The 15,603-nt window shown below is 37.4% G+C and overlaps 1 protein-coding gene across 1 annotated transcript in view; it reads right to left on the reverse strand.

Annotated features, from left to right (window-relative positions):
* Positions 1-15,603, reverse strand: part of LOC148628450 (gelsolin-like protein 2) — a gene marked incomplete in the record, with an annotated part of 173,179 nt that overhangs the window by 3,845 nt on the left and 153,731 nt on the right. The window contains 4 exon segments of the mRNA XM_088587706.1: positions 6,477-6,555; positions 7,110-7,207; positions 8,321-8,404; positions 15,276-15,386. Of these exon segments, the coding sequence (XP_088443832.1) occupies positions 6,477-6,555; positions 7,110-7,207; positions 8,321-8,404; positions 15,276-15,386 (372 nt within the window).

Raw genomic sequence — 15,603 nt, forward strand, 5'->3', positions numbered from 1 at the left:
TGTTTTGAACCTTATTATAAAATTCCATAAAGATCAAACAACTAATACTCAAGTTATTGAACGAAACCAATTCAAGTGTATACGGACGATAACGACAGCGCCATTTGCAATTTTTGCGGTCGTACAATAATCAACGGACCAGAACACAATTCGAACTTCATCTGTAACTTGTCATGGTAAAGAAACGTACCAGATATCTAATGTATATCTGCAAGCATTACGAAAAAAGTGTGGAATACTGAATTGCCGGACTTACGGACGGGAAGAGTACAAACCTAAAGTCCCTTCGGCGAAAGTCGACAGTAGGGCACTAAAATATGTAGTTATTTTGAAAAAAAATAGGTCCAATAATAATATTACCAAATCATTACTAATAATTCATTAAACCTTTATCTAGTACAAGTTACCCCTTACATGTTACGACTAACTGTACCTTCCGTGTCTGATGGTTATACTTTCACTTTGAAGTCAGCACTGAATGCGCCTTTTTTCAAATTCTTGGTGAATACAGTAAAACAATCTTAACACTCGAGTACAATGTACATCGTGTCTTACCCCTAATGCAGGTTCTACGGTTTCAACGCAGGACTCATGGTTTTTCTAACGCAAGTGTCAGTTAATTTACGGTCATTTCCTGCGACAAAGTGGGTAGCGAAGGTAAATTGACCGTTAAGTCACAAGGGCTTGTTCCCACTATCAAATATGCAGCCCCACTGTAACATATAACTAAATGGTGATAAAAGGAGGACCCGATATGCATTTGTGGTTCCTGACAGACCGTTTTGAGGTGAAAAAGCAAAAAATGAGACAAAATTCGCTTTGTTTACACTTGTTATTCACAATAAGAAAACGGTACATCTTTACATTGTACCTCCGTAGACTAGCACCCGCTGATCCCAGATTTGGGGGTGCCACGCTTCAACTATTTTTTTTTCAAATGAAATCGAATATATCACTATTTACAACCATATATATACAATGTTTTGATATGCGAATCCCCCAATTTGATTCGAATCAAAATCTAAAATAAGAGGTACACAATGGGAATATATAATAAGATTCAGTGAAAATTTCATTTAAATTCATTCAGTGGAGTAGGAGGAGTAACACATAAGAGATGGATCCCCAACATATCTTCATATTAACAAATGACAAAGTAGGTCTTTTGGTATGAGAAACCCCATAACTACTAAAAATTTGGACCAAATCTACAATAGGGGTTAAAATGGGAATATGTTATAATGAAGCTATGAAAGTTACATCCAATTCCATTCGGTGGTGTAGGAGCAGTAACGGATAAAGGATGGTTTTCCCCATGTCCCAATATTCACAAACGTCTAAGTTCATGTTTTGATATGTGAAACCGATAAATTGATTTGGATCACAATCTGAAATAAAAGGTGGACAAAGGAAACATGGAATAAAGATTCTGTGCAAGATTCATTCAATTCCATTTAGTGGAGTAGGATTGTTTGTTTGTTTGTTTGTTGGGGTTTAACGTCCGAGCAGCAATATTTCAGCTATATTCAGACGATGAAAATGAAATTGATGATAAAATGAACATGAAATGATGATGAAACGAAAAAGCGATGGGACAAAAGGACAATGGGGTCGACAAATTTTGATTGCCACTGGAAATAGGGAGAGGTGGGTAGGGTGGGGCAATTTAGCCTCCTATGGCGGAGCCCTATGGTTCCTACTCCGAGAGAATACCACAGTAGGGTTCTTTAACGTGCGAGGAACGTGGCATCTTTCCCAACACGGTGCAGCACTATGGTTTGCGGTCAGGTTTTCCGTATTGTAGCCTGACAGCCACAGCATGCAACACGCCAGGGGTTCCTCATTCCACCACCTGGGGCACACATCCCAGATGCTCTGTGGGCAAAGCGCCCTAGCCCCCGGCTAGGGTTCTGAGCACTATTTAGTCGCCTTTTACGACAAGCTTAGCGCTGCTGCAGGCCTATTCTTTTGACACCCGGACCTGCACGGGGCGTGGAGTAGGATAAATAACGAATTAGAGATACGTCCCCCATGTCCCCATATTTACAAACGACAAATTCCATGGTTTGATATGTGAAACCCGAAAATTGGTTAGGATCAAAATCTTAAATAAGAGCTGCACAATAGGACCTTGTAATTATGATTCTGTTACAGTTTCATTCAATTCCATTCAGTGGTGTAGGAGGAGTAACGGACAAGAGGTGGGTCCTCCCATGTCCCAACATTCACAAATGGACAACTATAATATATAAACAAAGGAAAAAGTCCATGTTTTGATATGTGAAACCCAAAATTTGACTTGGATTAAAATCAAAATAGAAAGTTTACAATGGAAACAGATAATAATGATTTTGTAATTCCATTAAATGGACATTCGGATCGAAATCTTAAATAGGAGGTGCACAATGGGAATATGTTATAATGATTTAGTGAAAGCTTCATTTAGTTCAATTCAGTGGTGTAGATCAAATCTAAAATAAAAGTAGCACAATGGGAATACGTAATTACGATTAAGTGAAAGTTTCACTCAATTTCATTTAGCACTGTAGGAGGAGTAACGGGTAAGAGATGGTCCCCTTCGGTCCACATATATTTATAATTTACAAGTCATGCTTTAGTATGTGAAACCCAAAATTGATTCAGATCAAAATCTAAAATAGGAGGTCACAATGGGAATATGTAAAAATGATTTAGTGAAAGCTGCATTCAATTCTAATCAGTTGTGTAGAAGGAGTAGCAGAAAAGGAATGGGTCCCAACATGTCTCCATATTCACAAATGGACAACCATATATACAAATAACATAGTATATGTTTTTCTATGTGAAATGCCAAATTTGACTTGGATTAAAATCAAAATAGAAAGTTAAAAATGGAAACATGTAATAATGATTCTGTGATTCCATTCAATGGTGTAGGAGGAGAAACGGATAAAGAATAGGTCCCCAAAGTCCATGTTTTGATAAGTGAAACCTCAAAATTGATTCGGATGAAATCTAAAATAAGAGGTGCATAATGGAAACGTGTTATAAGATTGGTTCAAAATGTAGTGCAAATGTCATTTTGTTTAATTTGTGGTGCGGGTACGGGACTGCGATCTAGGTTTTAGCCGCCTCCAACAAACCGCTCTTCATTATGAAAACTTATGAGGTCAATCTAGAAAATTATGTAATTATGAATGGCCGAAATACTGCGAGGAAATAGGAAATGTACAGCTTGCGGGGTTCCAATAGCAACTCCCACAGGTCCAATAGGCAACAGATGCTTGCATTCATCGTTTGTATTCGGTTTTACTAGTACCCCAGCCATGAGTAACTCCAAAGATTTAGATTTTGAAACTGAACATGACGCTGTAGATGAAACTGAGGACCGTAAAATGGCACCACATCAAAGGAAGCAGCCCATCAACCTTCACCCCTGAAACAAACACTTGATGAAACACTAGCGGCAGTAGAACAAGAAAACGAACGCATGCTTAAAGAATTGAAACTGCAAAAATCAAGTGAATTAAATAAACGATTAAAACAAAAACTACGTGTCAGATCAGCGAACAAGGACAAGGACATGAACAACTACAAAGATTCCGACAATGCCTGCGCTGGTAAAAACAAGTCAACGAAGATACTAGATAAACTGAGACAAGGTGTTATGAAAAAAAAAAAAACAATTGCGAAAGAAAAAGAACTGGTCGGTGATTTGTTTGACTCCACTGATTCATCCGAAAATTCAACTTTAACATCTGAGAGTAGTGATGAAGATGAGACTTATTCTGAAAACTTAGATTATCCAAAATTTATACACAAGAGAAACTAGCAAGCGACAAAGTATTATATCTGATAGCGTGGTCTCATGAATATGCGGGCAGTGATGACATAGACTATAACAATTTAAGTTTGCATGCTCTCGGAGAAAATTTTATTATTTATCATAAAGAGCCACATCAGTACAGAGACAAGCGTGCCGAACATTTAAATCAACTCATGTATTACAGTGTACAATTTCCGTGGTCTAACATTCTTACATTTCATAAAGCTGTTTTTCATGAAATCGAAGCAGGAAGAGCATCATGGTAGAGCAATTTTGATCACATTAAAGCGCGTAGACTTATAGACACATCCAAAACATTATTGCGCCGCCTTTAATAAAGGATCTTGCAACAAAGGAAAGACTCATAAAAATGCAATGGGTGTTCTAGAGAATTTTTTGTAACAATTGTTGGCTAAAAAGAAAGGTAATTCTACATCACTCATCAAAGAATGGTAAACAAATAGGTTAAAAAAGAAATGACGCGGACAAAACAATCCAAATGATTGGAGAGGCGGTGGTAACCAAAACTAATGGCAGAGCTAACTATAGCCAAACCAGCTAAACAGAACTGTACGTAAAGTATCAGTTTCAACACAAACTGAATTCGATAAATTTCAATCAGTTAATGATAAAAAATGACATAAGAAGATTATCACTAGTCAAAAAATATATGAGAATTATACAAATGTCAGTGTTAATACTTGTTTAAATCATAATATTTTTCAGGTGCCACTAGAGCTGAGTTGTGGCAGTAAGGTCGAGAATAGCCCATCTGACAACATGCATGTAATCGACAGTCACACAAATCAAGATTTAACTTTATTTGGTCCTGATGGATTTCCCTCGTCCGAGCCTTTACTCGCACAATGTAAATCCAATTGTTTTACATGAAAAAGTTTATCATTCAGGTTATCCAAATTTTCAATGTTAAAAAATACAAGTGCCTTCAACAATGAATATTGATATGTGGGAAAATTTATTGTATGATTATGATGACAAGATTGCGGCACAATTTATGAAGTACGGTTGGCCAATAGGCTATTCAAAATTAGAGTTACCAAATACTATTGAAAGAAATCACAAATCAGCACTTTTTATGCTGATCATATCGATGAGTATACCAAAAAAGAGAATTTATGATGCGTAAGTTGGTCCATTTGATCATAATCCCTTCTCCATTCCCTTAGCCACTTCCCCTCTGTCCCCAAAAAGGAATCCTTAGAGCGCAGAACTGTCCTGGATCTTTCCTTCCCCCTGAAACCTCTGTGAATGATGGGATCCCAAGTGATTCTTATCTAGGGGATTCTATTGAATTGCACTATCCTGCAATTGATAATTTAATAGCACTCATCAATGAGAAAGGACCGGAATGTTATCTTTATAAGGTTGACATTAAGCGTTGATATCGATTTTCATCTTCTAGGACTTACTTGGAGAGGTAAACTTTATTTTGACACAAACATTCCATTTGGCCTAAGAACCGGCGCCATGGCTGCACAGCGTACAACAAATGCGCGAATGCATATTTATTGAAAAAAGTGGTTATGACGTAGTGAACTATACTGACGATATAGGCAGTGCCGAAACAAAAGTCAAAGCTGAAGATGGTTATAGAAACTTAGTTGAGTTAACTGAACAGTTAGGTTTTTCTGTTGCTAAGGAAAAATGTAGTCCACCGTCTACAAAAATGATTCTTAGGCAAAATATTTGACACTGTGAATCAACCTGTTCCTATTCATGAAAGTAAAATGCTTGAGATTCGTAAGAATTTGCAAAGGAAACTTGAGTCTATCACAGGACAGCTTTCTTACATTGTAGACTGTATTCGTTCTGCATGACAAAGGCCATGTTTTGATATGTGAAACCCCTGAACTGATTCGTATCAAAATCTGAAATAGGAGGTGCGGGGACATGGAATAAATATTCTGTGTAATTTCATTCAACTCCTTTCAGTGGTGTAGGAGTAGTAACGGATAATGGATGGGTTCCCCATGTTTCAATATTTACAAAAGTCCATGTTTTGATATGTGAAATCCCTTTATTGATTCGGATCACAATCCTAAACAGAAGGTGCACAACGGGAACATGGAATAAAGATTCTATAAAAGTTTCATTCAATTCCATTCAGTGGAGTAAGAGGAGTAACGGATAAAAGATAGGTTCCAAATGTCCACATGTTCACAAGCGACAAATTCCATATGTGAAACCCGAAAATTGAATCAAATCAAAATCTAAAATAGGACAATTTGTAGCACTTAAGCTTAAGTATAGATTTTCAAGAGAATAAGTGGTAGATAAATGAGAGGTACATGTATATGTATCTAAGGACAAACTTGATTTCAACGATAGTGGCTCTAGTTTGAATGATTTGACTGACAGTTTCGATCTGGAATTCGCTCAATTGAATTTCGACTTTTTAGAAACTGGAAAAGGCCAACTAGTAGTTTGTAGTTCAACTATACAGGATTTCAGTGAGTTTTGAAAGACCGCAAATAGCTGTTTAATCCTATAATCAATAAAGGCTGACATCACTCTAACATGATAAAATTAGGTATTTGAGTTGATAAAAAAGTTTCATTCAATCAGAAAACATGTTTCTTCTGAAATTTCACAGATATAATAATCTAACTAGTCGCTTATAATGTTTTTTTTTCAGACACGAATTACTTACATCTTCTCCCATATCATCCATTGTGATACCGTCAGATTTCACTTCAGCGAATTGGACGGAACCTCCAGCATCTGACAATCTTAAAATTGAAAAAATAACATGACATCTTACGTTGAATTCAATTAAGTTGCAATATCTTGATTCCAGATAATGATCTTCCAAAACAAGCAGGTTTGTATTAATTGAAGAGTTGAATTGATCTTCAAATTCTTCAAATTAAAACGTCAAACATTACGTAAGTGCACAAAATAGACATTTCGAAAGAGTAGATGCTAAATATTGTGAAATAAAAATGTCTACAATTTTCCTGACACCATGCACATTCCAATATGGTAATCTAACACCCATTAAGTTTCAGAACAATCCTGTAAGTCATTGAGGAGGAGTTGCGGACAACACATGAGATCAGAGTTGGCTCAAAAAAGTTCAACAACCGTCATTTCTACAGATGTTATATAAACATAAATTTCTGACAGTATGAATATCTCCATGTGGATATATCACATCCCACCACGATTTAAAATAAAGCAAGCTGCTTATAATATAGTTTGGACAGACGAACAGAGAGGCAGGCAGGATGAAACCTATATATACCCACCGCAAACGAATATAGGATTATTTTAAATTATACACCTCAAAAGTTTCTTTTCATCGGGACCATCGACGTCCTCATCATCAGAATCACCACTGTCATCTTCACCCTCCTCGGGGATAGCCTCATAGAATCGATGCTGTTTTAAACAATAAACTGCGTTTTATATTTCAAAACATTTATATTTACATTTATATATTGCGTAACGTTTTTGAAAGGACTTTCTTTTTATGCAACATCAAAATAAAATGTTTCGCAGGGCGTAATTTGGTGTGACCGCAGAAGTCGCACAATATACAGTACGGGGATAAAACGACCCTGTGTAAAGACACAACATTCAGGCTTTATACAGTTCCGAATTGGAGTATGATTAAATGTTTGATAGAGTATAAGTTCCTGACACAGAATGGAAGCGTTCAAAACACTTAAATTAAAATTTGCAATAGATATAATCACTAATGTGATACAATATCCATAATTTAGATGTAGTGGAACATGTCAAAGAAAGCCTGAGAGTTTAAGTTCTGGCACCAGACGAAATTATATTTATGTATACAACTAATATTTTGATTATGATCTTCCTACATATTTGATTTTAATGCTGATTTTAATGATTTTGATGAGAGGTCACTCCTTGAAACACGTGTGCAGCATATCGAAATTTACAATATATAAAACTGGCATTTTTTGCATTTAAAAAGTAAGCATATCAAAGAACACCTTGATTTTTTAATAGAACTGTGTGCTTACTCAGCTTACTGGGTGATATATAAATTTCCAGAAATTTGAATCCTATAGACTTACATATAATGCCCAAGCTTCTTATAGTTTAATAAAGCTGTGATAAATTTTGAAGTCAAATGTGCTAGATTAATAACTGCTTTTGACCCTTAATTCCTTCATGAAGCCTAACTAAATCTATAATTTTGACCGATTTCTCTGAAAATCAATTTCAAGAAAATCCGTCAAAAAAGGGCGGCAAGCCTAAATAAGACCCTCCAAAAAATTCTATAAAAATCCTATCCAATTTTTGATTGCTATTACATATCCATCATTACCTTGATCCCCCATTTGCTATTTAAAACTCCTTTATTTCTTCTCAAATTAACTTAACTCAGGGTAATATAACAACGAAACAAAGAAAAAATATTTTTCTTCTTTTAATCGGGTACATGGTAGATTTCAGATCGAGAAGTACTTTCAATATCTCATCAAATGTTAGTATTGTGAGATGTTTGTTAAATTAACATACAGCTTTGCTGATTCCAGATTCATCAAGAACAGTTGTGCTGCATGATGGTCTTTCTGATTCCATTTCTTGTAGATACTGTGCAGCCTATTTAAAAAATCAGACCTTATATTTGAAATTGTAAGTGACATCAGTTATATAACACCATAGCAAAACCAAATCTTTTGTGTATGAATAGCTCCGTCCCTTAAAGTCAAAGCCTAACATCATATAAAGATTGTCAATGTTTCATTTGATTCATTTCAAATAATTTATCCTTTAATTTGCCTGATTGATTATAGTTTGAACTTCCTATGGCATATGTTTCATTCTATTCAGGACAAAAGGAACAATCGAACGGAACCTGTCATATACAAATGTACCAGTCCGACACAAAAAATCGAAAATTTAATATGCTAGATCACAGAGGCAATAGCCCACAGGGAGGCATGTCACCCTACTCAGACACAAACTCTGAACAAACCATTCGTCGCTCTGTATCCGATATGAGTCATGCTTGGCAGAGAGACAGAGGTTACTGAATTTAAGTTGTCTGTATGACCCAGCCAGAGATCGAACCCAAGATCTCTCACACTTCAGGCAAGTACGCTACCACAAGACTACCGGGATTTTCCATATATTAATACTGACAAAAGAAACTGTTGTAGTAATACGTTGTACCTACATTTTTTTCAAAATATATAACTCATTATTTCAACATTTATTACATATTTACACAAATATTTGTCTGTACCTTCCTATCCAAATTCAAATGAGAATGGGCTTTTTACAGAAAGAACGTCTCATTATTTCGATATCATACATTTGTACGTGGGCAGAGATAATCCCCGCGCACCACTCCCACTCATCAACCCCAATATGAAATTCAGGTACTTTTATACCTACATGTAACTTTGACAAATCAATTTGTCGACAAAAGTAAACTGAATGCGTTTGTAATTTTGGTCACTTTTTACACCTCATTGAGTCAAAGAATTTTTTTTTCCAAACATAATTCTTCGTTTTACAGAACAAAGTAAATCAACATATACATAACAATACCGATAAAGATGTTAATACACTATAATAATATATATAATGAGCAAAATTTTCAGTCAACAAATGACCTTCTTTAGTGCCTTAAATTAACTGAGTAACCAACATATTAAAGGCCACAGATGGGACAGTGGAGCAAATATATTACATTAGCACTCTTGCAGCGCACGTTGCAAAATATTTTGTAGCGTTTCCCCGTGACTGTGCTGGTGAATGATGACGAGTGGTGCATTTGGTTGCAAACTTTACACCTTTTGTCACCACAGGAGCGACTCTCGCCTGGAGTCAAGTTGGGCTTAGATATTTCAGCCCTCACATGCAGACTACGTAAACTGTCTGGCTGTCTGAAAGTAATCATAGGTGGTTCGGGAAAGACTTTGGATAATGTTGAGTTTCTCTCGACAGAGGCCCAGTGCTCAGGAATGGTGTTGTTGGCCCTTTTTTCAAGGCAGGGGTGGTATGTTAGAACACAAGGGGTTCTTTTACATTTTTTCTTTGCCTTGTATTGTAACAGACTACTTCTTGGGATATTGAAGATATCTTAAGAAACTAACTACAGAATTTAATCGATTGATAGACTCATCAAAGAAAGAACTCCCAGTCTCTGATCATGACTTTATTATTAAGCTTCTTGATGACATCACAAAAACTCCAAATCAGGCCCTTCATGTCAAACAGAAACGTAAATTCCAACGTGATGGCATGTCACCAATAACATTCTCACCTTGTGAAAAACAAAGCAAAAGACGCAACAGACATTTTAAACGAAGAAACAAACCTGACAGTCAACCATCCAACACTGTCATTAATCTTTCATCACACAACCTAACTGAAAATGAAACATCATTATTAGCTAAGGGTCCCAGTTTCTGCCCAGTTCCAGGTCCTGTAAATGATACCATCCTGATCGAAGAACTTGACAACTTCGCCAGAAGTTTGAGGATCAAAGAGTACTTTGGCTCAAAAGACAGTGAGGGTCAAAATGAGAGTGATTCAGACAATGAAAACAACTGTCGATTTTTATAAAGAAAAGTGAGTGGGTCCCTGAAAAGAGCAAAAATTTAACTTTGGAATCATTTATTGATAATGTAAAATCTGACTTAATAAGAAATGTAAGGGTCAACATAGAGAGTCACGATAATTTAACAATAGGGGAACGTGCTGCACTTCAAGGTCTTAGGACCAATGACAATATCATAATAAAACCTGCAGACAATGGCAGCGCTGTAGTGATCATGGACAAATCCGCCTACATTAACGAGGCCGAGCGTCAACTTAAAGACGACCGTTTTTATATCAAATTAGCAACAGACCCCACTCAATCCTTTGCGGACGAAATAAAAACTGAGTTAAACAAAATGTACGAAAATAACCACATTGACATTAAAACTCTTGAATATCTCAAACCTGAAAATCCTAGCTTGCCGATTCTACCTACTCCCTAAAATTCACAAAGTTAACAACTCAGGTAGACCTATAGTCTCTGCTAACGGCCATCCAACAGAGAAAATTTCTGGACTTTCATCTACGCCCACGTGTTGAAAAACTTCCATCATTTATAAAAGATACGACTGATTACTTACAGAAGATGCAGGCTCTGAATCCCCTTCCACCAAACACCACTCTGGTCACTATGGACGTTACATCTCTCTATACCAACATTTCTCACTCTGATGGTATCGAGGCTTGCAGAGAAGTATGGGACTCTCGGGAGGTCAAAGTTCCACCTACTGACTGCCTAATCACTTTGGTCACAATGGTTTTAAAAAAGAACAATTTTACTTTTAATGGAGACATTACTTACAAATAATTGGCACAGCTATGGGTACCAAAATGGCTCCGTCTTATGCAAACATTTTCATGGGAAAATTTGAAAAAGAACTACTTGAATTCTATATAGAAAAACCTCTGTCCCGCTATAGGTTTATTGACGACGTGGATATGAAGTGGACACATGACGAAGAAGAACAACAATTTTATCGCTCGTGCCAACAATCAACATCTTTCAATTAAGTTCACTCACGAAACATCTGCTATTAACATCTCATTCCTCGATACCTCCAGCACCTTATCGGGGAGAGAGCTCTCCACGGACCTATACTCAAAACCAACTGACACACATCAATATCGTATGCCTAAGAGCTGTCATCCATCTCACCTGACTAAGAGTATACCACTTAGTCAAGCCCTTAGGCTAAGACGCATTTGTTCAAATGACGAATCCTTAAAAAACGTCTAGGTCAACTGAAGAACAATTTAAGGAGAAGGGGATATAGATACAAGACCAAAGAAGGGTTCCAAAAAATTATCAATATCCCAAGAAGTAGTCAGAGAAGGCAAAGAAGGCAAAGAAAAAATGTAAAAGAACCCCTTGTGTTCTAACATACCACCCTGCCTTAAAAACAGCCACAACACCATTCCTGAGCACTGGGCCTCTGTCGAGAGAAACTCAACATTATCCAAAGTCTTTCCCGAACCACCTATGATTGCTTTCAGACAGCCAGACAGTTTGCGTAGTCTGCTTGTGAGGGCTGAAATATCTAAGCCCAACTTGACACCAGGCGAGAGTCGCTCCTGTGGTGACAAAAGGTGTAAAGTTTGCAACCAAATGCACCACTCGTCATCATTCACCGGCAGTCACGGGGAAACGCTACAAATATTTTGCAACGTGCACTGCAAGAGTGCTAATATAATATATTTGCTCCACTGTCCCATCTGTGGGCTTCAATATGTTGGTGAATCTAAACAGCCTTTTCACAAGCGCTTGAACAGACACAGGAGCGACCTAACAAAAAAGCCTTTACTCCCAGTGAGTCAACACTTCATATTACCTAACCACTGCCTCGATGATTTCAACAAAATGAAAATCTTCATCGTGGATCTACAGAGAGTGAAGCGGAAGGGATTTTGGATAAAAGAACTCCGTGTTTTACACCCACACGGAATTAATAAAAAAAACATAGTTCTTCCTATTTTGTAGAGTTTCTTATAACAGTGTTTGTAAATATTTTTAGTTCAGTATTCGCCCCGTGCAGGTCCGAGTGTCAAAAGAATAGGCCTGCAGCAGCGCTAAGCTTGTCGTAAAAGGCGACTAAATAGTGCTCAGAACCTTAGCCGGGGGCTAGGGCGCTCTCCCCACAGAGCAACTGGGTTGTGTGCCCCAGGTGGTGGAATGGGTGTAACACTGGTGTATTGCATGCTGGGGTTGTCAGGCTATAATACGGAAAACCTGACCTCAAACCATAGTGCTGCACCGTGTTGGGAAAGATGCCACGTTCCTCGCACGTTAAAGAACCCTACTGTGGTATTCTCCCGGAGTAGGAACCATAGGGCTCCGCCACAGGAGGCTAAATTGCCCGACTCTACCCACCTCTCCCTATTTCCAGTGGCAATCAAAATTTGTCGACCCAATTATCCTTGTGTCCCATCCCTTTTTTCATTTCATCATCACTTCATGTTCATTTTATCATCCATTTCATGTTCATCGTCTGAATACAGCTGAAATATTGCAGCTCGGACGTTAAACCCCAACAAACAAACAAACATAGTTCAGTATTCAAGATCAACACACAACGTGTGTCTATAACACTATGTTCAAGATCTTTGTTACCGTCGATAAAATTTTATACGTCACAGGTATTCACCTGATTAGTTAGTGAGTTGTGTTCATAGACCATTTACTTTCATACACACTCAGTTTATTTAAGGCACTGAAGTAGGTCACTTGTTGACTGAAAATTTTGCTCATTATATATTTTATTATAGTGTATTAACATCTTTATCGGTATCGTTGTACAATCCTTTAGTCTTATATAATTTTTTTGTTTGTGCTGCATCGTCATGACTGGACGATCCGATACCCATTAAGTTTACTGGTTGGCAGATTCCTTTAGACTTTATATATATATAGGTCGTTCCCTCAATTTGATCCGATGGAGCAGTGTAGCGAGTCGTCACATTCTGAGACGTTGTATAATATTGATTTGTTGTGACATACATCATTAATTTGATCTCTATCCTACATAATAACACCCCCGTGCAGGTCCGGGTGATAAAAGAATAGGCCTGCAGCAGCGCTAAGCTTGTCGTATAAGGCGACTAAATAGTGCTCAGAAACCTAGCCGGGGGCTGGGCGCTCTGCCCACAGAGCAACTGGGATGTGTGCCCCAGGTGGTGGAATGGGGTACCCCTGGCGTGTTACATGCTGGGGTTGTCAGGCTATAATACGGAAAACCTGACCGCAAACCATAGTGGTGCACCGTGTTGGGAAAAATGCCACGTTCCTCGCACGTTCAAGACCCTGCTGTGGTATTCGATAGGAGTAGGAACCTTTGCGCTCCGCCACAGGAGGCTAAATTGCCCGATCTTACCCATCCCCCCTTTTTCCAGTGGCAATCAAAATTTGTCGACCCTATTATCCTTGTGACCCATCCATTTTTTTTTCATTTCATGTTCATTGTCTGAATATGGCTGAAATATTGCTGCTCGGACGTTAAACCCCAACAAACAATACATATTAACACCTAGATGAACTGTCCCGTACTACCATGCATCGTGTACTAAGTTGCAGCCCTAGATTAATCCTACGAGGGGGATATTTTCTAATATCTCAAAAAGCACAACCTCCAAAACACATTCTAGTTTTTCTTTGGAGGATATGGCACTTTGTGCTACAATTTCAGAGAGAGATTCAGTCGCTTGTTCTCTACTTCAGTATTGTCAAGACATTATGAAAGAATAATCAACAGAACCAAGATTCAGCGGAAATCAAAAGAATGTAATCCAGGCACAAAGGCTAGACATGGAAAACAGACGCACACCACAAAGACATAACATAACCAAAATAATGCATACAAAGTAACAAAAGTAAATGAGCAACTCGGACCACTAAAAAGTGGGAGTATGGACCAGGTACACCTGTAGGGTAAGCGTCCTCTGCTTTTCTAGAAACACCCGCCGATTTGCTCATGAAAGTCAAGTCCAGGGTAGACGAAAGAGGAAAGGAGAACTATAACACGTTGAACAAATTAGTTTGCATGGTGCAGATGGATACACCGTAACGATCCACGAGTTCATGACGACGACCATAAAATTCCCGTAGTGATGACTTCAATATTGTAGCAACATAACCCTGTTCCAGAAACCTAATTGTAAGAAGTCTAGCGATATAAAAAGTATGCAAAGTTACGGCAAGCTCTGGCATAACGTATGAAAACTCCATACGCAGGTGCTGACGGGATATTGCCACAGTATAAAGTAAAGTTGACAATACCGAATGAAGTCATCGCGTTTGTCGTATTGTTTGGTCAATAGTTTTCCTTCACAGTGTTTGTAGTATCCTTTATCTCAAGTTTTTTGGAGTAAATGCTATGTATCAAATCATTGTTTAATGATAATACGTCATCTATAAAGTGGAAACTGAGATTAAAGGATCTAGCTAAACTATGTTCTTTCTTTTGTATTAAATAAGCTATAAAGTCAGTCTCATAAGAGTGAAGGAATAGGTCAGAAAGTAGAGGAGCACAATTTGTTCCCATTGGAATACCGACCGTTTGTTGAAAAACGTGTCCACCGCACTGGACAAATATGTTGTCAATATAAATTTCCAGCATTTTGAAAACATCTTCTATGTGGTTCAAGTCACAACCCGAAAGTCAATACCAGTAACCCTTTTTGGGTATGGCACCTTGTAGTACAATTTAAAAGATGGCAGTTCACTTGCACTTATTGTCCACTAATTTATAAACGGTTTAAGTAATAACACCAAAAATCAATCCAAGCATTTCACCTTTTGATGAATGCTTACTATGAAAAACGACGCATGTCAACGAAAAGATCTAAAAAAATTAGTACTTCTAAACAGAAAATACCACGTTAGTATATTTTTGAATTGCGCAGCTATACCCTAAATGATAGTAAATACCTTAATTCTCTCCATGCCACTGGATTCAGCACCATTCCATTGATATACCTGCATACCCATATCAAGAATGAAAACGTCTCCTGATTTCAGACTTGATTGTAGATAAGGAACCTTAAAAGACAGAATTTAATTATTGGAGTTAAATGGACCGGTTCAATGAATTGAAATAAATTTTAGCCTACATTTGAATTTTTAAACTATAGATTTTTCATATCTTAAGTTTTTTTTTCATAATTCCAAATACTGTTCTCAATAAGGTGCATCTATTCATGCGTAGTCAATATTTCTTTTTTGAACCTTAACACTCAACTTCACATTAAAAAATGAA

Source organism: Perna viridis, chromosome 1, assembly GCF_037379345.1.
Source record: "Perna viridis isolate PV_CMFRI_1.1 ecotype Kerala chromosome 1, ASM3737934v1, whole genome shotgun sequence".
Classification (NCBI taxonomy): Eukaryota; Metazoa; Mollusca; class Bivalvia; order Mytilida; family Mytilidae; genus Perna; species Perna viridis.